Consider the following 24571-nt stretch of genomic DNA (forward strand, 5'->3'; position numbering starts at 1 on the left):
TTTGAATTTTTGCAAAATGAATATAATGGGTTTCTTCTATTCTACCTTGAAAGGCAAGTAAACTATACACTCATAAGTCATAACTACTCTCTTCAACTTAGATGATACAATTATGACTATGAGATTTGGAGGCGAAGTTAGGTATCAAGCTGTGAATTTGATAGAATTTAATAGATTAAGTTAGTATTTTTATGGATATCAAAATTTTATCAAACTTAAAATAAATTCTTACGGAAAAAGATTACTTTTCTGTTCTTAAAATTTACGGTTCATTAGAATTTCTTAGAGGTCACTCCACTTTAAACTTTAGTTCACGAAAAATAACTAAAATATTTCATAAATTCTTGAATATTCACAAAAAAATCAAGATATGTAAAATACTATCTTTCTCAAATTCAAAGAGATCACTAAAATATTGTGCCTAGATCAAAATCAATACTCTTGTAGAAATCAAATATATTTTTAACAAAATTTGAATTATCCTAGTTCAAAAAATTAGGTGTATGAATCACAAAAATTCCCATGTGATCACTTTTGTTTTCCTCACATGATATGTTTGAAAACAAATCAAGCAAAGTATTTTATATTTATAAGGATAAATAGAGGGTGCTCTCACTTGTTAGATCTCTATTGGTCATACATTCACAAGACAAGTAATGAGTAAAGGGAACATGGTATTAAGCAAAGAGACAAATAAATCCCCTAATTAAGTACACCATATATATAAATGGAGATCACATGAAATAAGATTGTTAGCATGTGATTTGCCTTGGTCCTTGTATCACTCTTATTAGCACCTATTTTTTAGTTGTTTCAATGAATAATAAAGCTCTTTCGTCACGAATTTGATGTTTAAATTTGAAAATTTTGATTTTATTAAAATTCGAAATTATGTTTCAATATATATTTTACATTAAAAAAAGACTTAAGTAAAAGTGATTTTTCTTCAAAACTTTAGTTTTGACTAGTTATAAATTTTTTTAAAATTTATGATCAATAACGGGCTTAATATAAATACTTGAAATTGATAATACGTTTGTGTACCTATGGAAAAAAAAAGATATATGTATCTCTCAAACTTGCTTCTAACTCACTTGTACTTAAAATAATGATTAAGTGGAATGGTTGATGATATTACTTTACCTAATTAAAGTACAGATTTGAATGTCACAACCACCATTAAACTAAAATTTTAAGCAAAAATATTCTTTTAAAGTGTAGTTATATAGATACATTATCGAAATATATAGTCAGTGTCAAATTCAATAATCGCAACAAAAACTTTATTTGCATGTGAAAATTTAAGTGTTTATAGAATCAAACATACATTTCAAAACTTATTGCTAATATCAAAACATTTAATGAGTAAATTTTTGATCGAAAATTAGAAATAATTTTATGAATTTTAAAAATTGATTAAAGAAATAAATTGCCGGGTCAAGAGGAATTGGGCTGGATTTTATAAGCAAATGTTTGAAGAGTCCAAGCCCAAGCCCAGCCTATAAGGATGGAAATGAGACTTGATTGGCTCGGTGAATTTGCCGATAAAATTTACAAATAATCACTTTTTATTTACTATTTAATTGAAAAATAGTTATTGTTATATAGATCGAAAATCCACAATTGGAACTCTAGGGTCTAGGACACATTAATAGAAAAATAGTTATCGTCATATGCAGATTCAAAATTCACAAATGAAATATCAGAATACTATCATGAAGTTTTACCTATAGAATTTTGAATTCACATAGCAATGTTTAAATCGAGGCTCTGCCTTGTTTAAATTTGTGTTGCGTAGGGCTTACTAAGAGAGAAATACTTTTTAACAAAAAAAAATTCACATTCAGAATTCGAACACAAAACCTCTAAATAAAAATGAAGAAATCTTATCCATCTCACCGCGATCCTTATCGGCTCAATATGTCCAACATACCTTAGTGAAAAAGTGATAGCTCTAACTGTGATAAACAAGTTTGTGCAGAGAAAAAAAGAAAAGGTTTTGCATACTTTAGGCTCAAGCAAAGTGGTGACAGGTTGGCCATGGTGGTACTCAGATCACTAATAATCACTATATGATATAGCTAATAATAAAAAATTTTAAAAATGAGTTGTTCGATGTATTAAAGCTTTTATATTTGTAAGGTATATAAAAAAAGATCGAATCATAATAGTAATATTGTACACAATTTCAAAAGGAGGTCTCCAAGACTTCAAAGTTGAAACTGTGATATTCCGATCACATACATGATAAAAACTTTACTAATTACAACAAGATTTTCCTTTTTATACATAAATAAAATAAGATAAAATGTCATATGATAAAATGAAGTTAAAAGTAACGATTCTAATAGATTTATGAGAGTTTTCTTATTTTTCTAAAATTTATATAACATGATTCTCAAATCTCAGTATCTTTATTTATAGCGTTACATAAAGCTAAGGTACATAAATATGAATATGCAAAGGGCGAAGATCACAAGGGAGATCAAAGGCGTGAAATAATGTGATGCAGTTCAAGGGATGATCGTATAAGTGTAATGGGAGTAACTTCTAGGAGTTATGGACATCTGCCATAATTCTATTACTTTTATATCATACGTAATATTTTTGACACTATAATAATTTGAATTCTAATTTATAAGATCTAAACACACTTTATTAACAGTTATACCACAATCTTAGAATGTAACTCTAATATTTTCTTCTACATCGTAGTTCGAATTGGACATGATAAGTTTCGTTTGGAATTCTTTTATTTTCGAACTCTAAAAAATAGTAAATCATATTTGAATTGTATTCATTTTTTTTAGTTCAACTTAAATTTATCGATTTCTTTATTCAAATTTCAATTTAGTTTCAACCTAATACATTGAATTTTTCTTTTTCTTCCTATAAAAAAGAACATACAAATAAATAATTCATGTAAAATTGATGCGAATCATGAAAACCAATGTAAATATAAAAATAAAATCTAACAACAAAGACATGTTCTAGATTACCATTAATATAATTATATCAGATAATAACTAGTTAATGCTATTATTGACAGATAACTCTTTATAACATTATGCGTATTTGAAAGTCACTGATAACAAATTACATGTCGGAACAAGACTTTTGACTAATAATAATAGTATTAATAATCCCATCTAACTAAATTAAGATCAATTTCATACTATCAAAAACCCAACGGCTAGTTTTAATGGAACTTAGGAAACAAAATCAGCACCGTCGGATCTATCTCTCATCTAACGGCTATTATTTCGAAAAAAAATACGACCGTTAGAACAGAAGCGCCGGTTCTGAAGCTTCAAAAAGGGGTCGTCTTCTTCAGTATATTGAAAAAATCAACAGTTTCTCAGAGGCTCTCAGAGAGAAGGTAAGAGGGAAATTGGGAAATATCAACGACACCCGTATCGATAAACCCATTCGTTCATTCAGATTTTTGAGAAATGGCTGCAAGAAATGTTCTTCAACAACAAAACAGAGGTTAGATTCTGGTGTTTTTGCTTCATTTATTTTAATCATCTTTTGATTCTTGCTTTTGGGTTTCTTGTTAATCACTGATTGACATGTTTATTTATACCGAAATCTTAAACTTTTTAATAGGGGGTTTGTAAATTTGATCTGAGATTCCTCATTTTCTTTGAGGGGTTCTTTGATTACTATACTAATCTTGGGCATCAAAAAGATAGTTTTATTTTGTTGCTTTGTTGATCTTTATGAGTTTTTAGTTATTACCTTTTATGTCTGTTCTTGAGGGTCGATTGGAAAGAGTCGGGGTAAGGCTGTATACACGCCACTCTTTCTAGGATTTCATTGGTATGTTGTTGTTGATGTCTATTATTGAGGGGTAGTCTCGGTATGTTTGTTCTCGAGGGTCTATTAGAAACTGTCTACAACATCGCCCTTTTTGGACCCCACTTGTGGAATTTCATTGTGTACGTTGTTGCTAATGTTTGTTCTTTGAGGGGATCTTTGATTATTATTAATCCTCATCATGATTACAAAATCTTGCTCCAATGTTAATCTATTTCATAGACATTTTGGCTATGAAACTAATAGAATCAATCACCCGTTTGGTCAGGTGAGGCAGTTCCTGGAGCCATAAAGCAGAAGAATATGGCAGGAGCACAAGGGAGAAACCGCAAGGCGCTTGGTGACATTGGGAATATGGTAACGGTGCGTGGTGGGGTTGAGGGGGGAAAGCCGCTTCCTCAAGTATCTCGTCCCATAACGAGAAGCTTTTGTGCACAATTGCTTGCTAATGCACAAGCTGCAGCTGATAACCAGAAGGTTTATGACTTAAAAGTCTTAATTTTTCTTACTATGTTCAAACTGAAGTTGTTATACTAATAAAGGGGTTGTTGTTTTTTAACCTCTTAACAGAAATCAATGGTTGTTAATGGCGATGGACCGATTGTTGCTAACGGAGCTTTGCCGGTTAAAGCTGCACCAGCAGCAAGAAAACCAGCTCAGAAGAAAGCAGCCATTGTAAAACCAATGCCTGAGGTGATCGAAATTAGTCCTGATACTGTTGAACAAGTGAAGGAAAACAAGCAAAAGAAGAAGGCTGCTAATGATTCTTCAATGAAGAAAGCAGCAACTCTTACTTCAACTCTCACTGCTAGGAGTAAGGTGAGCATTTAATCCTCTATCAATCATATAATGTCATGCTTCATTTATCGGACCGTTACATGATAATCTGATTTTGCTTCTGTTTGTAAAGGCTGCCTGTGGTTTAAGTCATAAACCAAAGAACCAGATTGTGGACATTGATGCTACTGATGTGAATAATGAATTGGCAGTGGTGGAATATGTTGAGGATATTTACACCTTCTATAAGATAGCTGAGGTAAATATCTTTCTTGTTCTTTTCACAAATCTTAAAATGTATATAGAACTTACCGTTACAATTTTCTTTTTGATGTTACATAGAATGAGAGCAGAATTCATGATTACATGGATTCACAGCCTGAGATAAATGAAAAGATGAGGTCTATTCTGATTGATTGGTTGATTGAGGTACATCAAAAGTTTGAGCTAAATCAAGAGACTCTTTACCTCACCATCAATATCGTTGATCGTTACCTTGCTGTAACGACTACATCAAGGAGGGAATTGCAGTTGGTAGGCATGAGTGCTATGCTAATTGCATCCAAATATGAAGAAATTTGGGCACCTGAGGTATACTAATAAGTTCAATTATGCAAGTTACTTTCCCATTTTTTCGAGTTGCTAAGTAACTAACTAACGAAACAATTTGATGATAATGTACTTTTTCAGGTGAATGATTTTGTGTGCATCTCAGACAGAGCTTATGATCATGAGCAGGTTTTAGGAATGGAAAAAAGGATTCTTGGACAGTTGGAGTGGTACTTAACGGTACCAACGCCTTATGTGTTCCTTGTTCGATTCATCAAAGCTGCTGTTTCTGATGCACAAGCCAATGTCACTGTCTTGAATTCTTGCAATGTGACCTCAATGGAAAACATGGTTTATTTCCTAGCTGAATTGGGGCTGATGAATTATGCTACGAATAGCTACTGCTCGTCGATGATTGCTGCTTCAGCAGTCTATGTTGCTCGACACGCGCTTAATTGTAGTCCTTTTTGGAATGAGACACTGAAATTGCATACTGGTTTCTCAGAGTCTCAGCTACTAGGTTGTGCTAAGCTGCTGGTGAGTTATCATATGGAGGCACCACAACACAAGCTAAGGGTGATATACAGGAAGTATTCGAGTTCGCATAGAGGTGCTGTTGCACTGAATCCTCCAGCCATTTCCCTGTTGGGCTCTTCATGAATAAAAAGGAGAGAGGGCTTAGTTATAGTTTTGAAGTTTTCTTTTTTTCATTTAAACAATGCATTGAAATTTGTATCTGCTGTCCTAAAGGAATCATTTCAGTTCCTTGGTGATAGATTTATTTTGAGCAATTGGAAACAATTTATTTGATCAACAATGTGAAAGGTTGTTACACTGTATCAAATTTTCCATCATTTAACTTGTGGTTCGTCTTGGCCTTAACAAACTTTGATTGCGAATAGGACATGATTCAATATCGCGTATAATATGTGAAATTTGGCTTGAGCCTCTTCATAAAATACCTGTCATTTCATTGAATACGTTGTGGCCCTTGTGGGGGGAGAGAGAGGAACCTTCACATGAAATCTTGAAATGAAATCAAATAATTGAAATCAAAACCTTGATCAAGTCAGCACGAAGACCCTCAAATTCCAACAAGTAAACACCAACCCCCCCACCCCACCCCACCCCAAACTGCAACACCATCTTCTCATCCCAAAAATTCCACAAAAACCATAAGAAAGAATGAAGAACAGTAACCATGATAAAAAGCTGAATAGGGAAAAAAAAAATAAGATCCACCTCAAACACCCCCAACCCCACAGCCTAATACAACCAAAACCACCATAATTGCAAAATTTGGAAAGTCACCACATTTGTCTTTCCCCTTCAAAGCTTTTCTAAGAGAGATAGAGAGAGGAGACCAAAAAAAGACAAACCCCATGTCAGAAACAAAAAAATAAGGAATCTTTTCTTAAAAAGCTTACTCCTTTTTATCTTGTTCTATCATTGGTCTTCAGTTCATTTTTGACAATTAGTCCATCAATCTGAATTTCCAAGAAACACAGAAATTGACCCTTCCCATAAAAATCTAATCTTTCAAGTTTTTATCACTCTCAAGAACACTTCTTTTCTTGGTCCATCAATCTGAATTCTCATAAAGGAAACAACTTTCCAAGAAAATTTACAACCCCATCTCATAAAAATCTGATCTTTTTCTAGTTTTATCTTAGTTTTCAGCTCAATTCTCAATTGTTCCATCAATCTTGAAGTACCCAAAAAAAATCCAAGATTTTGTTAGGGGAAATGAGGGAAGAAGATTCCAATTGGTTTGCTAAATGGGAAGAAGAATTACCTTCTCCAAAGGAACTAATGCCTCTATCCCAAACCTTAATTACTCCTAATCTAGCTATAGCTTTTGATATTCAAAACCCCAATACCCCAAATCCCAAAATAACACCACTAGTTCATACTCTTTCATCAGCCGAGTTCGACTCGAACTCGGCTGAGTTGGGTGGCATGGCAGGTTCATCAGGTGTTGGTGATGAACCTGCCCGTACCCTAAAAAGGCCTAGACTTGTGTGGACCCCACAGCTACATAAGAGGTTTGTGGATGCAGTTGCACAATTGGGGATCAAGAATGCTGTTCCCAAGACTATAATGCAGTTGATGAGTGTAGATGGCTTAACTCGTGAAAATGTTGCTAGTCATTTGCAAAAGTATAGGCTTTATTTGAAACGTATGCAGGGTTTATCTCATAGTGGCAGTGTTTCTGGGGCAGGGGTGGATCCCGCAACAGATCATCTGTTTGCGAGTTCACCCGTGCCTGCACATTTTTTGCATCCAGGGAGGGGAAATTCTGATCATTACATGCCATTTGTGCCAATGTCTGCAGTTGTTGGACATGCTCCACAATTTCAGCAGCAGTATAGGCATTTCGGGTCACCGACCAACGGGCAGTTTGAGGTTCCATTCTTGCCCCGGCAGTCGCAGCAGCCGGCTCAGAGAATGGGGACATCAGTGCATAGTAGTAGTCCTGCGTTGGAATCAGCTACAACTGCTAATGGGAGGAAGGTTCTTACTTTGTTTCCAAATAGGGATGATTGATAATCACTGGAGTTGATTTCTCATATAGTCACTCGTAACTGTTAACTTGTTATGTCAATTTGGCTTATCGATATTTGTAGAGACTGTTTTCAGAATAACACTTCATAAGTCTTTGATTTAGAACCTTTTGTTGGATAGATATTGTTTCTGTTTTTAGTAACTCTCTATAAAATCATTTCTGTTTGTCCCTTATAATACTGTGAATTCACTTTCAAGTACAGAATTAGGATTTGTTGCAGAGTGTCAATGCAAATAGTAGTTCACTTAGATGAACTAATTCTACCAGTGTAATTATGTTATAGTTAACACTGTGTTTCTCTTATCAGACCCCCATAGGCTACGAGTGACAAATAATGACCGCGATGTCAATTTGGGAGCGTTGATGTAGTAATTGACCTGCGAGTTGCAGTAGCTACATTCTATAAGTATATTGGTCAATATGGTTCTCTGAGAAAATCTAATCTATTCCGTGGTTGCACAAGAGTGCTCGACTTTCTTAAAATTTTGTATTTCTTGTTGAGGTAAGCTATTGTCCGTGAAGACATCATGACAACAGTCGAAGATAAAGCTAGGTTGTTCAGATGAATGTCAAATAGTTGTTATTAACAGGCTAATAGCCATGAATATGATGATGCAACTACGTTTCAAACGTGCTTCTGCATAAGAATTTAGTTCTCTGTCTCAATTGGTTTCGTTCATGTATAGGTGAGTCCAACTTGAGTGGTCTCATCGCAGACTGAAAACACTTCGTTGTGAATATCCCCGAATGATTCTGGTGATAATGTTACTCCATTGTTTATGTCTCAACACCAGAATTGATCATTTCTAGCTGCATTTTCTTAAATTTGGTTACTCCTTTCTGTAGCTTATCGCCTTTTTACAGTCACTGAACGGAGTATGTCTACTCCACTCCATGCTGCTTCTTTCGCCAAGTATAAGAAACAGCAAAACGAGACTCCACTTCTGAAACTTATCGTTTACAACGCGATTGTGTGAACTACTTACCAGTTACATCACTTTTGATGTTATGTGGAGAACTTGTATCAGATTAAAGTTTACAACAAGTATCAAATTTTTATGTATTCGAAGATCATTTCAATCATTCAAGATTCTAAAAGTATTAGGTTGATTTCACTGCTCAAAATTCACCTAAAGCATTCCTCCTATTCCTCACAGCATGGCTCGAACTCAGGGCTTATAAATAAGTGAATATGAATCTATTCCCGACCTTGGTTTACAAATTGCATAGCATAGACATCGAACTCAAAATAAGACTCTACAAAACGAGTTCGATCCATCTTCAAGGCATTAAATATTATCTTTCTTAAAGTTCATAAAATCACATATTTATCAATAAAATCTCTATTTCATTATATTTTTATCTTTGCAGTCAATTTCCTTTTAAAATATATATTGCAAACAAGTATTTCAGTTGAAAAAAAGAAGAAGCTTATTTTATATTTTATTATTCTCTTTTTGGTAATATTTATGTTTTATTCACATTTGGACATTAAAAAAAAAATATCTTCTCCCTAAATCTCACCTACTCTCCTTCGTCAGCTCCAATTTTCGCCAATATTTATTCCTTACAGATCTGAAGAGCCGATTCCTATTAATTGACTAAAAGGTACGCTACTAAATTCTCCTCTTTCAATTTTATCTGTTGCGCAGATTCTTCATTTTTCGATTCCTCATTCGCGTTCGATTCTCCAAAAATACATTAGAAACTGAGTTTATATAATCGACTAATTAAGCTTTGAAAAGGATAGAGTGTACCAGATGTTTACATTTACCTCGTTATGAAATAGAGAGGCTATTTTCAAAAGATGCTCGGGTTTTTGAGTAACATAACCTAAAAGTTATACAGCAGTGTGATGAAAGGTTGTGCTTTTATTAAAATTGTGGCTTTCATAATATTCATAGAGATATTCAATCATGAAGTTCACAAGCAAAACACTCAATTAAATGCTCTGGAGACTGTTTGGATTGACTTTTAGCTTATTTTTGTTATTTAGGCTTAAAAACAATTGCTTATAAGCACTTTTTTATTTTACCCGAACACTACAAAACTGGTTAAAAACACTTAAAAAAAGTCAATTCAAACCGGCTTTTAGTTTTTATATATCAAAAAAAAAAAAAATTATTTTACTGCCCTATGGCATAAGGGAGTAGTAGTGCAAATGTTCCAGCTATGTTGGTAAAGGATGTATAATCAGTCCATGTAAAAAGACAAACTTTAGTTAGGTTCCCTGTAATCCCTATACACTTTGATATATAATGATTGCAAAAAGTAAATTTGTAGCTGGTTTATATGTTATGGATTTATGTAGTAGATCATTGACTTTGAATATGCCTATTCTTATTCTAGTCTTAACTATTTTTCTTTTATTGAAACTAGCAGTGTTGAAGTTATAGGTAATTTATATCTCGTCTGAAGATACAATGGCATCGCCATCAGATCACAAGGCTACCATCATTGACGGTAAAGCAATTGCTCAAACTATTCGTTCTGAGATTGCTTCTGAAGTCCAACGTCTTTCAGAAAAGTATGGCAAGGTTAGTTTATCTTGGCAAGTGCATCTGTGTGTATAAGTGAGTCCATGTACAGAAATTTTTACTTGTGCATTTGACGAAGAAACTGAAAGAGTATGTGCATACTTAAATGTGTGTGGATGATGTATTTGAAGTATGAAGCTGGTGAAGCATTGTCCTTCATCAGAAATTGTAATTTTCATGGTTATGTAGTATTCAACTGTCGAAGTTTTTGTTATTTTCAGGTCCCCGGGTTGGCAGTTGTCATTGTAGGAAATAGGAAGGATTCACAAAGTTACGTGAATATGAAGAGAAAATCTTGTGCTGAGCTCTGCATTAAGTCTTTTGATATAGACCTCCCAGAGGATGTAGCTGAAGCTGAGGTGATTAGCAAGGTCCATGAGCTAAATGCTGATCCTGATGTACATGGTTAGTCTTTTGCGATAATATGAAGTTAATATTCTTGCATTTTCCTTTGTTATACATCTGTTTTTCAGTGGTCAAATTTAGTCTTATTGGTCTGTATTTGGATTGGACATATCACAGTTTTTTTTTTTTCCATACTCGAACGAAATATTCACTAGACCAAAAAGCTATGTACAAATATCAATGACCCTAGTGGGGTTTATCCCCTTATTGATACAGATACATTTAGCAGTAACAACTTCCAGTTCAAACCCATATAACATAAGAAAGAGTGAAGAAACTAAAATGGAAAGGACACAAACATAGCGGTGGAACACTGCAGACCTACAAACCAAATTGAGAGTGGCTGTACATCTTACTTCCATTTCTTAAAGACTACGTAAGAACTCCCTGGTTCAGATGCAGGAACTGGTCCCTTGCTGCTGTTTGAGATACGGCCAGAACCACCGGTAGCAATGCCATCAAACAACCTCCATGCACCCTTCCTTCAGAAACTGCTATTTCATGTGAGTCATTGCCGGATGTCATACCACTACCCTGCATTTTTGTGACATCAAAACAGATGTCTTCCACGTTGACAATCTCCTTCATCTTCTCAGGCTGGCCTGGCGCTAGATCCAGGACCATAGTCCCAAGCATGGCACCACCATGAACGCGTTTGTCTTGAAGGAGCACCATGAGATGTACAAAAGTCCAGTCTTCCCTCTGGCAAATGACTTACAAGACCATCACCTTGCCCAAATTAAGACTCACTCTGACCCCAAGAGCATCTCTTCCCTCCGCCACGGGCTTTGCAGAAACCGGTGCTTCCTTGAGCACTTTTTCCACAGCCTTCAACTTCGCATCTTTTTCCACGACCATGTCGTACACAAAAATCAGTTCTTCCCCTTGCACTCCTGGTACTCTAGCACAGGACACCTCTTGCCACCACCATGGGCCACGCAGAAGAGTGTGTGCCATGAACACTCTTCGGGCAGAGCCTATTTCTTTGGAATGAACATCTATTCCCACCACCATGACCCTTACAGATAGCTGTGCTCCCCTCTTCCCCCTTTAAAGGTACAACGCTTACCATCACCGTGTGCCTTGCAAAACATGGTAGTGCGCCTTTAGTACATTAGGGGTACTGACAGTGCTTGCCACCTCCATGTGAAATGCAAACGCCAGAAAGTCCTTCTGCACTTTTGGTGCAGCCCTCTTGCCCCTACCATTCCGAATGCATAATCCAGACTTCCCTCTGGCAGCACGGCTGCATCCTTCTTCACTGCAACGGCGTCCACCCCCATGTGCAATGCAAAAGTCGGTGCGTCCTTCCACACTCTTTGTACAAAATAGGAATTCACACCGACGACCCTCCCCATGGGCTTTGCAAAATGCAGTCCGATCCTCGGCGCCCTTGTGTGAGCCTGGTTTCTGACACTTGCGGCCCACATCGTGGCAATGCAAAGGCCAGAAGCACCTCTTGCTCCTTTGACGCATCCCTTGAACTGACACTGTTTAGTACTACTGCTATCCTGCTGTTGTTGTTGCTGCTGCTGTTTTGTTAACCTGGAAGTACAGGTGACTGAGCCCTTTGAATTTGTGATTATGCTTGACGACAGATCGGGGGAGAATGTAGCTTGCTTGATTTGTGTTGCAGCCTGGTTCAATAAGTAACTAGCCCCAGTTTCCTGGGGAGTTAGTAAATGGATGGAAAATGTTGCTAGTCTTCCAATGTATAGCTGTTGATACTTCATGTGTGTAAAGCTCCAGCCATTGCCTGCGGCGCCTTCATGATGATACTTTGTGGTGAAGTGCAGCGCAAATGCGCAGTAGTCACATCAGATTCAGCAGCATTACTAGTGAGACTTAGTTCCAGGTCGACTGCAAGACCTTGGGCAAGTTTTTTGGACTCAGGGTGAGCAGACTTTCTAGAGCTTGAAGTTTTCTCACTATCAAGATGGAGACTAAAGTCCCTGTCCAGGTCCATCGAGGACTCTTCCATCATTTTCTCATGCTGAAGACATTGAAGTGCATGCAGCGTCTGAGTTCCCCTTGATATCTGAGGAACTTGACGAATGTCCTAAAGTAGTCACAAAGATGAACCAATTGGCTGATCGTTAGATCCACCAATTGAACTCCATTTTCGTTTGATTCCTTTTGGGGCAGGGATGGACGGACTGAAGAGCCTATTGAATTAAGCCGTATGGTGATATCAGCCCAATAACCACCTCTAATCCAGCTCCACCAACTGCGATGGATTTGCCCAGATTCCCGAATGCACTTAACTGAGGGTTCACAGTGAACCCCACATGACGGAATCTGGGATCCATAAGCTAATAGCTGGTACACAAACTTCTATTTGAACCAAGTCTTAATTGAAAAAGAACAGTCAACCTGACTTCCAGGCTTAAGAAAAGTTAGTGGAAAACTAGGGTTAGATGTCTCTACAAGAACACATCCCACCCCCACTTACGAACCTTGAAGTATACTTACGATCCATCAGCAATTAAATATTACTCCCAACTTATGATCAGCAGCAAGGAAGTAAAATTTGTGTAAAATCAAAATTTCTGATGCAAAGTCATGATAAACCAACATCCTTTTTGTTAATCCATGCTATACTTTTATTTTGAACTACCAAGTTTTTTAAGCCAACATTGTCCTGTCTAGTTAGTTCAAAAGAAAATCATAAGGTCCTAACTATTGTAGGCTGAATGCAATATATTCTGATATGAAATTGCTCCGTTAGATAAAATTTATGGTGTTAATTCTTGGCAACATAGTGGCATCTATATTAACCAGCTATTATGCATGCAACCTGTATATTGCTTCATGTTGTGGTACTAAATGTGTACCACTTCAGTTGGTTTGGTTATGTGTATTTGACACATTACGAACATCTTCATATTAGATCTCTCGTCTAATATGTTGTCTCTGATAGGTTCCACGCGGTACCCATCTTTGGCTTTTGTAGTTCTATACTATACATCTGGGTGTTTTGCTGCTGCTACTATATATAGATCACCTCTAGCATGACTTTTTAAATTGGGTGGTTAGAATATCTTACGTTCTCATTCTCAGCTGGTGGCGTTTTTTGTGAGTTTTATCTCACTATTGTAGATGTTTTTCTTTTTCTATTTTTCCTTAAGTAAGCCTTTCAGTTCTGGTTTATTAGTTACATTCTGCAAGTATATCGTTGACCTTCGAGTGTATGGGGTGGAATATTGTGATCATAACTAAGACAAGTCAACTGAATGCACTTTGTGGCATTGCTACAGGTATACTGGTACAGCTTCCGTTACCAAAACATATTAATGAAGAGAAAGTTCTGTGTGAAATCAGTCTGGAAAAGGATGTAGATGGCTTTCATCCTCTGAATATCGGCAAGCTTGCAATGAAAGGCAGACAACCTTTGTTCAACCCTTGCACGCCCAAGGTAATAACATAAACTTCATTTATTCTAAGAAATGGAAGATCGAAACATACAGTTCTCTAGTTCTTTTGCCTTACTAAGAATATATGTTCAAATCTATACTATAATACAACCATCTTCTGTTGTCTTATAAAATCACTCCTATCTGGTCTCTGTTAAACAGGGATGCATCGAGCTTTTAGTCCGAAGTGGGATTAGCATAAAGGGGAAGAACGCAGTTGTGGTTGGTCGAAGCAACATTGTTGGATTACCAGTATCTCTTCTTCTTCTGAAGGAAGACGCCACTGTTACTGTAGTCCATTCACGCACCAAAGAACCAGAGAAAATCATTCGCGAAGCAGACATTATCATTGCTGCCGCAGGACAGGCTATGATGGTAATTGTTACCATCCATTTCTTACCTCTCACTCTCCCAAAAACCCCTCCTTTTCTCAATTCATTAGTTTTTGTTTCCTATGCCCTTGCGATATAGCTTTCCCAATTAAGTATTACTCCCTCCGTCTCTATTTGAAGATATGTAGAACTTAGAGGGCTGGCTTCTAAACCAATTTGCTGCCATGTTTTTTCAGATCAAAGGCAGCTGGATCAAACCTGGTGCTGCAGTAATTGATGTTGGAACAAATGCTGTAGATGATCCTACAAGAAAGTCAGGTTATAGGCTCGTTGGAGATGTCGATTTTCAGGAAGCATGTAAGGTGGCTGGCTGGATAACTCCAGTTCCGGGAGGCGTTGGACCAATGACTGTTGCAATGCTTCTGAAGAATACATTGGATGGAGCTAAACGAGTTATCGAGAAGTAAACACTTCATTGGCTCTGTAGACCACAATAAGGTATGTCAAGGCTTCTTAGCTAATTGACAATACATTTAGAAATGACAAAAATTACAATGAGATTGTTCTTGTGATATGGTATTTCATGTCGAAAGTATTACAACCACTCGCTTATTATGCATTGATCAAATATATTATCGGATATCACTGTTTATACTACAAGAACTTGTTGAATTCTGAACTATATCGTTACACTAGCAATGTGGGAGTACACAATAATTATTGTATTAGGTTACTACGTGAATTGTTAGAAGTCACAATCATTTAGGTAGGTTGGTATTATCCATAAACTTATAATAATACTATGCTATATATTAAAAATAATAATAATCTAGCATGAAGCCAACGTCACTTATAAGTGTACCACATGTTGCAATATATGATTATTTATTATTAGGTATTTCCCACTATAGTTTTTCTTTAGCCAATTATTTTCTGCCAAACACGGTTTTCTATGTTATTCCCTCCGTTAATTGTTCATTTTGAGTTCTGATCGACGATATATATGTTTTGAGGAACAAATAATTAACATTGAGAGTAAAATAAAAATAACAATAATTATTACTTTTATTGTTAAAATAGCGAACAAAGACGGAGGGAGTAAAAAAACCTTTTCTTATATAGGAAGCAGAAAAAGGTTTGAAATATATTCGAACTTTGATCGAAATTGTTGTAGAAATCTCAAACTTTGAGATTGTTATAAATAGTAAATTGTCCATGCGAGTACGTATATACCTTTAAAATATACTATTAAATAGTATATGTGATAATAGATCCTACTCAAAGTTTAAAATTATTATAACAATTTTGATCAAAATTCGAATATATTTTAAACCGTTACTTTGTGAATCAATAATTGGTGCATGAAATTAAGAAACTAGAAAAAAGAAAAGGACAATTATTGGCAAGTTTTAGGATGACGTGAAAAGAATTAATTCTATGATTGTATGAACTTGGAAAAGACAACGTACGTAATATGTCCTATAAAGAATAATGAGAAATATTATATCGAACCTAATTTATGTAACGATATTTGATCTGAATATATAGTTTAATATAATTTTTTTAAATAATTTATTTTATAAATTATCTTATTAAAGGTATCTTTTTTATAATATGTATGAAGACATTTTTCCGTTTGGATAGTCACCAACTCATTTTTTCAATTCTAAGAAATCAATTTCTTAAAATCAGAAAAATATTATTTTTAAGTACAAATAAAAAAAATATTATTTCATGCCTTATTCTCCACCCCCACCCCCACCCCACCCCCATCGCCTCTATCGTCTAATATAACGTTCTGCTAATTATTTACAAAATACTATAAACAATAAGAAAGATAAAATAAAAAGTTTAAAAGTTCAATAATTTTTAAATAAATATATATTTTTTGAACCGATTAAATATAAAATAACGATACATATAAATTAAGACGAAGAGAGGGCCAATTTTGTGACACCGGCCTTTGCATATATAATAGGGGCATGAAAATTACTTAAATTCTAAATGTGTTATACGTAAGTGTGTGGTCTACACATCTAATTATTAAAAGAGATAGAAAGAGACATGTATTATAACTTATTATATACTATATATATTATTATTATTATTATTATTATGGATTAAATCAAAAGATGAAGAAAGTGAAAGTTTTCATTTCTTCTCAACCAACTATTCCACATATTTCCTTTTCTACCTATGGAAAACAATTCTATCCATAAATTATGATTAATTCTTTAGACATATATATTTACGTATCAAAAAATTTGAAAATTTCATAAGCAAATGTTCGGTCAAAGTTAAACTGTTTGACACTCGAAAAACGAAAAGTGTTACATAAAATGAGACAGAGGGAGTAATAAATAACACATTGTCTTTCTTAATGAAAAAGAGAAATAATATAATCATCCAAAAGGGATATTATTACTCTTAATAATGCAAAGTTTTTAAAAAGTTGAAGAGAGGTATACCTAAGGGGCTAAGCATGAATTTTCATATTAAATCTTGATTATGTCAAAATTACCTTTTTTTTTTAGAATAAGATGGTGATTAAAAAAAATACCAAAAGAAGGAAAATGAATGGATATTAAGAAGGTCAAAGTCAAAAAGAGGACAAATACCCACCTGATAAAAGAGAAAAATAATTAAAATATGTACATATATGTCTAAATTTTTTAATTTTTGTTTATGTTATTTGTAGATAAGAAAGCTCCATTTCATTTTCTTTTTTTTGGTCCCAAATGTGTACTGCACATAATTTATGAATTCACACATAATGAATAATAATTGTACTTCCATCATTTTACATTGTGCACGTAAGTATCAAGAGAAAGGTTTGGTAATAATATTTTTGCTAACTTTAAGCTACGTAATTTTTGGGGAAAAAACAAACAAACTTTGATGAAATCAAAGGGAAAATGCACAATGTTCGAAATCTCAGAGACACACTTATACTATACTAAGATCCTATTATCCCTGAACTTATTTTATAAGTAATTTTCTACCCCTTTTCGGTCTACGTGACACTAGCTTGAAAAAAAAGTCAACCAGTGTTGGGCCCACAAGATAGTGCCACGTGAACCAAAAAGTGGTAGAGATAATTAATAAAATAAGTTCAGCGGAAAATAGGACCTTAGTATAGTATAAGTGTGTCTCTGAGATTTTGGACATAGGTTGAGGAGGTACTTGTGCATTATCCCGAAATTGAACATGAAGAAAATAAATCGAGAAACTAGAAGATTAAAAGTTTGAGATAAAATTAATTATTTTTTCCTCATTTACGACCCTTACTAGTAAATTATTTTGAAGATTACAAACATCTAAATTATGACGCATAAAACAAAATAAGTATATACTCAATGGAGAGAGATTAAATCACAAGACATAAATAAAAGTAAAATAATCATACGCCAAACAAGAATTTCATAATAGTATACGAAAGGGAAGAACAATTGTATCTGGGAGTAATCCTTTAAATTAATCGTAGATTCTTAACTCTGTCTTTTAAATTCAACTCTCATTGACCTCTCTTGTTTTCGTCCACCGTGAGAAGCTACAACGTAAGAGAGAGAAAACAACTAATGGTTTGAGATGTAGGAACCTTTGACTATACTAATAATTTTTAAAAGGGCATGCAAATTAAAACACGACAAGTATTCTAAGATGTAGGATCCTTTGGATATGTTTATGACTTATGTCATATGTCTAAATGAAATTTCGTGTTAATTTAAGATATTTTTGTCATAAGGCGGATCTATGTATAAAGGTGGGGGTGTCACGATACCCAGTGATCTCGATTGAAATTTTATATATAGATATATATACATGTATATCTGCACAAAAAGCTTATGAATATTAAATTTGTCACCCCCAGACACAAGTAGGCTTGTGGTGCCCGTGGTTAAGGATCTAATTTCTGGCTTTTAGGTCGCAAATTCGATTCTCTGTTAGCTCATTTTTTAATGCATTTTCCATTTCTTTTGAAAAATAAAAATGTTGGGGCTTGAATTCGAATCCGTATTCCACACATGAAAAATCAGCGTTAACACCATTACAAACGGTTGCCACTTAATGAGTAATAATTTTATCATTGATTAATCTAACGATATGACACTCACTACCCTCAAAATCCTAAATCCGTCTCCATAACTCTGTCTATATTTAGCCATTAAAATATCTACCATAGTACTATATCATGGATCAGTTAATAATGATTTGACACAATTGAATTGGCAAGACTGCCTTTTGACTGTAAAAAGGATTTATTTTTTTAAAAAATTTAAAGTAGCTATACTTTAATTTGTTGAGAATGATATAACTAATAATTAAGCACTACATAAGCATGAAAACAAATAATTAAAGTAACAATAATTCAAATGTTACCATTTACCATTGGTTGCAAAAGCTACTAAACTACTCAATCAGAGGAGCAGCTAATAATTAACAAGAAAAAGATAAGAGTCAAGAAAGTGAAGGATAAATTAAATGAGATGAAAAAAGTACCAATAGTTACATAGTGAACTAAAATTAGGTTGAATTAGACCGAAGATTCATTTGAATTGAACCATTCACCAACAAAAGATTTGTCCAAAATAATTATAATCAATCAATTATATAAACACACCTAAAAAGGAAATTAAAGATCAATTAAAGATATCAAATAGTTATAAAGAGAAAATCGAGAGAGACAAAAGAAGAAGAAGACTACCACAAGAAAACTCTGACATGCAGCTACCTAATTCTCAATCGATATTCGATATCAATATTAAAACCTAGACGGAAAAAAAAATCACATCTAAAATTTAAAATCAAAACCTCTAATTAAAAATGAAGCTAGATCAGATCATATTCATTCCGTTACGACCTTAGGTCCCATGGTTGGTAACCCTTACATCTATCTATCACTATTTTGGTCCAACTCCAAAAAAGTATGTGCACTAAGCTCTTTTTAAAAATTGAAAAGACTTCTTGATCATGCATGCATGGCTCACGTATGTAATAGTTCTCCATATTTCATAGAGTACTTCTAAGTGCAAAATTTTATTATATATGAATTATATTAGGTTATATATATTGTTAGTATAACTATTATTGGATTATAATTTATGATAGTAAATTACTTATATGAAATTATCAATATTTATTTTAGAAGAGATTTATCTGTAATTATCTGATAAATGATATGTCTGTTTAAATATTTTTCTTAATACAATATACAAAATATTAGTTCACTATTTTTCTTCTTATAATTAATATTCAAAAACTTTCGAAAAATCTAAAGTATCATTTATGAAACTTTATTGATGATATTTTCCTAACTAGTACAACCGATAATTAGTTATTTCGTCTTCTATCATGTTAGGCGATCAAAGAGCTCCCTAGCATGATTAAGTACATAACACAAATTCATTGGTTCAAAAGTATACATCATTATGCTTTTTGAAGAAAAAAAAATTAATAAAAAATTAAAGTGAAATGCATAAAAAATTCTTTTCAGTTTGTAAATAGACGTTATATTGAATACTTATTAAAATTTAAATTAAATAAAACAAAATAAAAGTTTGAAAAAGGAAGATCCATCTTTTGGTATATACGTTAACTTTGACCAAAAAAAGTATTTGATGATTTTATTTTCAACATCTAACCAATAATTCAACCTTTTGGTATGTATTATCTTATCGATTTATAATTATAATACAAGTATTCAAAACATTAATCAATGATTAGTGGAAGATAATAATAACTAATCAATGAAAGTGAAACTTTATTAATTAAATGTTTATATAATTTATTTTTTTGTCTTTTTACGACTTTATGAGGTTTTTTCTTCTGTATACAAGAATCATCAACCTTTAGAGTTTATTTATAGTTGCAATTGAAGGAGGATTATTGATTTATAGTTGCAATTAAAGTGTGTCTTATATGAAACTAAATTAATTAGTACTTTTGTTTCATGTGATGTTATAAAGCCATCAATAAATTATATTAAAAATTTATAAAATAAATATTTTTATGATAATTTTCCTACTTTTTTGACCAAGGAAAAAAAAGGGGATAAAAAGAATAGGACATGACTTGCAATATAATTGTACTTTAATTTATAATTATTTAGTACCAATTATTATAGTAGGATTAGGAGGTAACTAGATAGAGTAATGTTTATCTAGGTTAGAACCATAATTTGTTGATCACTAGCTCGTGTAAACATGATTAATGATCAATCAATTTATTAACTTAATCAATTTTAATCCGTTCGATTTAGCTCATTTGAAAACATAAAATTACATCCAATGAGCAAATTTTCAAGTGTTAAACATAAAGTTTTACTTATATGGGCGAGCGGGGTTAAAAGTTTACGATCAGCCAGTACATTCACAATTATTCTTGTAAATTTTAGGTCTCTCAGACTCTATTATTGCCTATTTCGCCTTTGTTGAAAATTACGAGACAAAGACCTAACCTCCAAAAATCGAAAAATAAATGTGGAGGACAACCTTCTACAACTATGAGGATTTACAATATTTGAGAAAAAAAATCCTCCATAGCTAGGATTCTAGAGCTAATTAGCTTTAAAAAGAAAATTAGACATGACATATCTATGTGTAATATAAATGAAGTTGCATCTTTTAAATCACTCATTTAGAAGTTAGGTAAATTAACTCAAATTAACCTATGATAAATTTTATCTAAATAATTTTAATGTATTTTTGTTTTAAAATGTATATATAACAATAAAAAAGTTTCTCTTGGAAATATAAGAATTGGGCCGATTGGAATTGAAACTATTATTCGTCTTAATTCAGGTTATCTCAATCTAAGTAAATTTTGACCTATTCATTTACTTAATGAATTTTGAATCATTCATATTCAACTCAACTCGTGTAGAATTCAGATCCAACATATCACTATATCACGCGGCGATAAAGACTTCCGTAGGAAAATAATTAGTCCTTAGTAAAATATAGTAGAGATGTATGGAAAATTTCATTAAAAGACCTTAGAATTCTATTTAAACTTTAGTGTTATTTTTTTTACATAAAATAACAAGTGCCCCTTTAGCAACTAGACTAGACTCATGCACCAATCACTATGTCTCCAACTTGAATTAGGTTATACAAGTTATGATGGCACACACCCATTGACACAATCATAAGAAGAAGAAAAAAACATGAAGAATTGAAAAAGGTGAGAAGAAAACAAAAGTAGGATAAGTAGTAGATGTTCCTACCTCTCTTATAAGACAAGTTGCCTATAAAATACAAACATGACAACCCTAAAGACCACTCTCTATCTCTTCTCTTTTTAAACTACAAAATTCACTTCAACTTTAAATATGTGTATACACCTAAGTACTTTATAAAAATATATAATAATTACCGCGAGGGTTACATTTGGACAGATAAGATCTCTTCATTCTTACTTTGAAATTAGACAGTTCTCTCGATTGTCAGTTTTCTCTTTAAAAAACTTTCACTTAAATTGCCAAGACTTGTTCCTCTTATACTTACATTTTCAACGTCCCTCGGTGACTCTCTGAACGGCACCTTAGATGGGCACTAGGGAGAAATTCACGTTTTTTTAAAAATAATAAGTTAAAAGTTCTATTCTATTAACAGAGAATAACTCAATTGCCGCTAAAAGAATGTGCTCCTGTGTTTTTTTCGTTGTTTGAGATTTCCTATTAATTCAATAAAAATATATTATGGTGCTAGGTTGTCAGAAAATGATTGGCTGGGGCAGAATTAGATTTTTTTTTTAATAGAAGCATGTAATTAATTAATAATTAATAAGAAATGCTGGAATTTGTAAATGAAGAAGATAAAATCATGAAATATTTTAGGAGATAAATTGGAATAATGTGTGACGTTTTGATCCTCAATAATTAGAATCCTCTACATAGGTTAATATTCATATCATATTTATATTATGTAATATTAGAATAATTTAATCCCACTAGCTATTGAAATATTCATTTGGTATATCATATATATCATATATATATGTGATATTAGTTCCTATCGGTTGGGTGCAAGCTGATGAAATATATGAACTTGATATATTATATACTAGATACGTAAGTTCGTATCAATACAAACTCAATATATATTATTATTTTTATTTCAATTTATATGACAGTTATAATTTGAATAGTCATTTAAATTTGTATGTAGCTGTTGAATATTTAAAGTTGTTAATTATTGTGATTTATAGAATCTTTTACTTTAAGTTTTAAATAATATAGGAAAAAAGGATAAATATACTCTCGAACTATTGTAAAAGTTATGTAAATACCCAATATCATACTTTTGGAACATTGGTGCCCCTGTCGTCCAAAAACTAGAGCATATATACCCTTTATACTAACGGACATACACGTGTCATAATCTTATCCATGATCCGACATTTATCGATGGACAAAATTATGTCATGTGTCCCTATTTAATTTTCCGTTAGAACGAAAGGCATACATGCTCTAGTTTTTGGATGGTAAGGGCACCAATGTTCCAAAAGTATGACGAAGGATATCTGCATACCATTATTTACGATAGTTCGAGGATATATTTGTTATTTTTTCCAATAATAAATATTACTTATTATTGTGACACAGATAGAATTTCAAAAGTCAACCAAATTTTTTGTGTCTTTCAAATATTTCAATTTATTAATTGTTGTGATTTATAATTCCTTTAATTTTAAGCTATTTTCAAATTGATATATGTTACTTTTCTTTCCTAGTTTATGTGGCATCCAAAGAATTTCTACAGTCAATCAATTTTTTTTTGTATATTTTCTAAATATTTTAAATTGTTAATTAACATGATTGGTAATATTTTTGTGATGTAATTTTCAAATCTACAAAGAAAATGAAGAAAATAAGATCAAACAAATTAAAACAAAAAAAATATTGAAATTATATAAATAATCTCGATTGGAAGCAGATACATCAACGAGAAGATACTTATACTTCTACAGTCTTCTTCTATATACTATTTAATAATAATAAAAAGTAATATATTCTGATCTAATATTTATATTAAACTATTACTTTATCAATATTAAGTGATGAATTATGATAAAAACATATACAAAGCAATTATGGTCAAGTAATTAACGTGTATGTGAAATACACGTATCGTTCATTTAAGTTTTTTTTATACAATGTGTTATAATCAACATTGTTCTATTAACTTAAAAAGATTAAACAAATTAGAATTTGCTTTTTTCTAACTATAAATCCACTATCAAGTAAGATAGAGATTCTTATATATCCAATTTATTTTATATTCTTTTGAAAATTTTGTAATCACCACAAAAGTACAGTAATGTTGCTAAAAAGATTATATGTTGTACCTTTTGTACCAACATGTGAAACAATTGAGACTTAAGGGAGCATATAGTAAATAGAGAATCGTAATGGAATATCAAGTTTATTTTTTTTATTCAGTGTTAGATATTTATAATAGAACTTAACTATACTTAATTAGTATCATATAGGGCTCTATTTGGAAAAACGCTCCCTGTGTAGGGTTTTTTCATATCAAAACTCAAATCACGTCTGATTAAAAAGAAAACATCTCCATTCACGGCACCACATTTTTTAATGATAAATATGAAACCTTTGCTTTCATGCCATCCACGTAAGAAATGCAAATGTCCCAAACTTATTATTATATACTAATAATGGATTTTTAGTGAAAAATCTAATCTAATCAACAAAGAATCGAACCAATGCTAGCTCTAAATAATTAATTTTAGTTCATCTATCTAGAACCATAATTTATAACGTGGTCCATAATTACTTGAATATATTATATATATTTTATTTTAAAATCATGAGTAGATTCAGAATTTAAATTATAAATAATTTCTTATATAATTGAATTTACATACATAATTTTAACTTTAGCTATTCAGAAATCTAAACAATGTATATTTTTCGATTGTTCATATCGAGTTTAATTATTCATATCAGATATACTGTACAAGGCTCCGGCAGAAAAAAATGTCTATTCCAACAAATATATGCTCAGTTCCGCATAGATATGAATAAATATACTTTCGAAAAGAATATAGAATAACAAAAATGTCGCTATTTGTGACCGATTAACAACAAACTTTGAGCAGGAGACAAGGTGAACTCGTAGATTTTCGATGCCCTACTAAAAAGGTCCTAAA

The 24571-nt window shown here is 32.7% G+C and overlaps 3 protein-coding genes and 1 pseudogene across 4 annotated transcripts; 3 read left to right on the top strand and 1 right to left on the bottom strand.

Moving 5' to 3' along the window:
- Positions 1 to 3334: 3334 nt before the first annotated feature.
- On the top strand, positions 3335 to 5962 carry CYCB1-2 (cyclin-B1-2). Its single transcript, XM_004249275.5, has 6 exons — positions 3335 to 3489; positions 4088 to 4296; positions 4390 to 4638; positions 4730 to 4855; positions 4939 to 5187; positions 5287 to 5962. The coding sequence occupies exons 1-6, from the start codon at positions 3453 to 3455 to the stop codon at positions 5803 to 5805; spliced, it is 1389 nt and encodes a 462-aa protein (XP_004249323.1). The 5' UTR covers positions 3335 to 3452; the 3' UTR covers positions 5806 to 5962.
- Positions 5963 to 6891: 929 nt separating this feature from the next.
- LOC101249222 (transcription factor MYBC1-like) lies at positions 6892 to 7887 on the top strand. The gene has a single exon (XM_004249276.5). It carries the CDS (start codon positions 6892 to 6894, stop codon positions 7690 to 7692), a length of 801 nt encoding a protein of 266 aa, XP_004249324.1. The 3' UTR covers positions 7693 to 7887.
- A 1171-nt stretch (positions 7888 to 9058) lies between these two features.
- Positions 9059 to 15077, top strand: LOC101249506 (bifunctional protein FolD 2). 2 transcript variants are annotated; one of them, XM_004249277.5, is made up of 6 exons: positions 9059 to 9319; positions 10094 to 10248; positions 10470 to 10653; positions 13911 to 14068; positions 14229 to 14441; positions 14635 to 15077. In XM_004249277.5, the coding sequence occupies exons 2-6, from the start codon at positions 10135 to 10137 to the stop codon at positions 14863 to 14865; spliced, it is 900 nt and encodes a 299-aa protein (XP_004249325.1). In that variant the 5' UTR covers positions 9059 to 9319; positions 10094 to 10134; the 3' UTR covers positions 14866 to 15077. The 2 variants fall into 2 exon arrangements, with proteins under 2 accessions (XP_004249325.1, XP_010312163.1); XM_010313861.4 differs by having other exon boundaries at positions 9132 to 9319; positions 10091 to 10248.
- Positions 11026 to 12962, bottom strand: LOC104644373 (uncharacterized; annotated as a pseudogene).
- Positions 15078 to 24571: the final 9494 nt, after the last annotated feature.

This window comes from Solanum lycopersicum, chromosome 10 (assembly GCF_036512215.1).
Source record: "Solanum lycopersicum chromosome 10, SLM_r2.1".
Taxonomy (NCBI): domain Eukaryota; kingdom Viridiplantae; phylum Streptophyta; class Magnoliopsida; order Solanales; family Solanaceae; genus Solanum; species Solanum lycopersicum.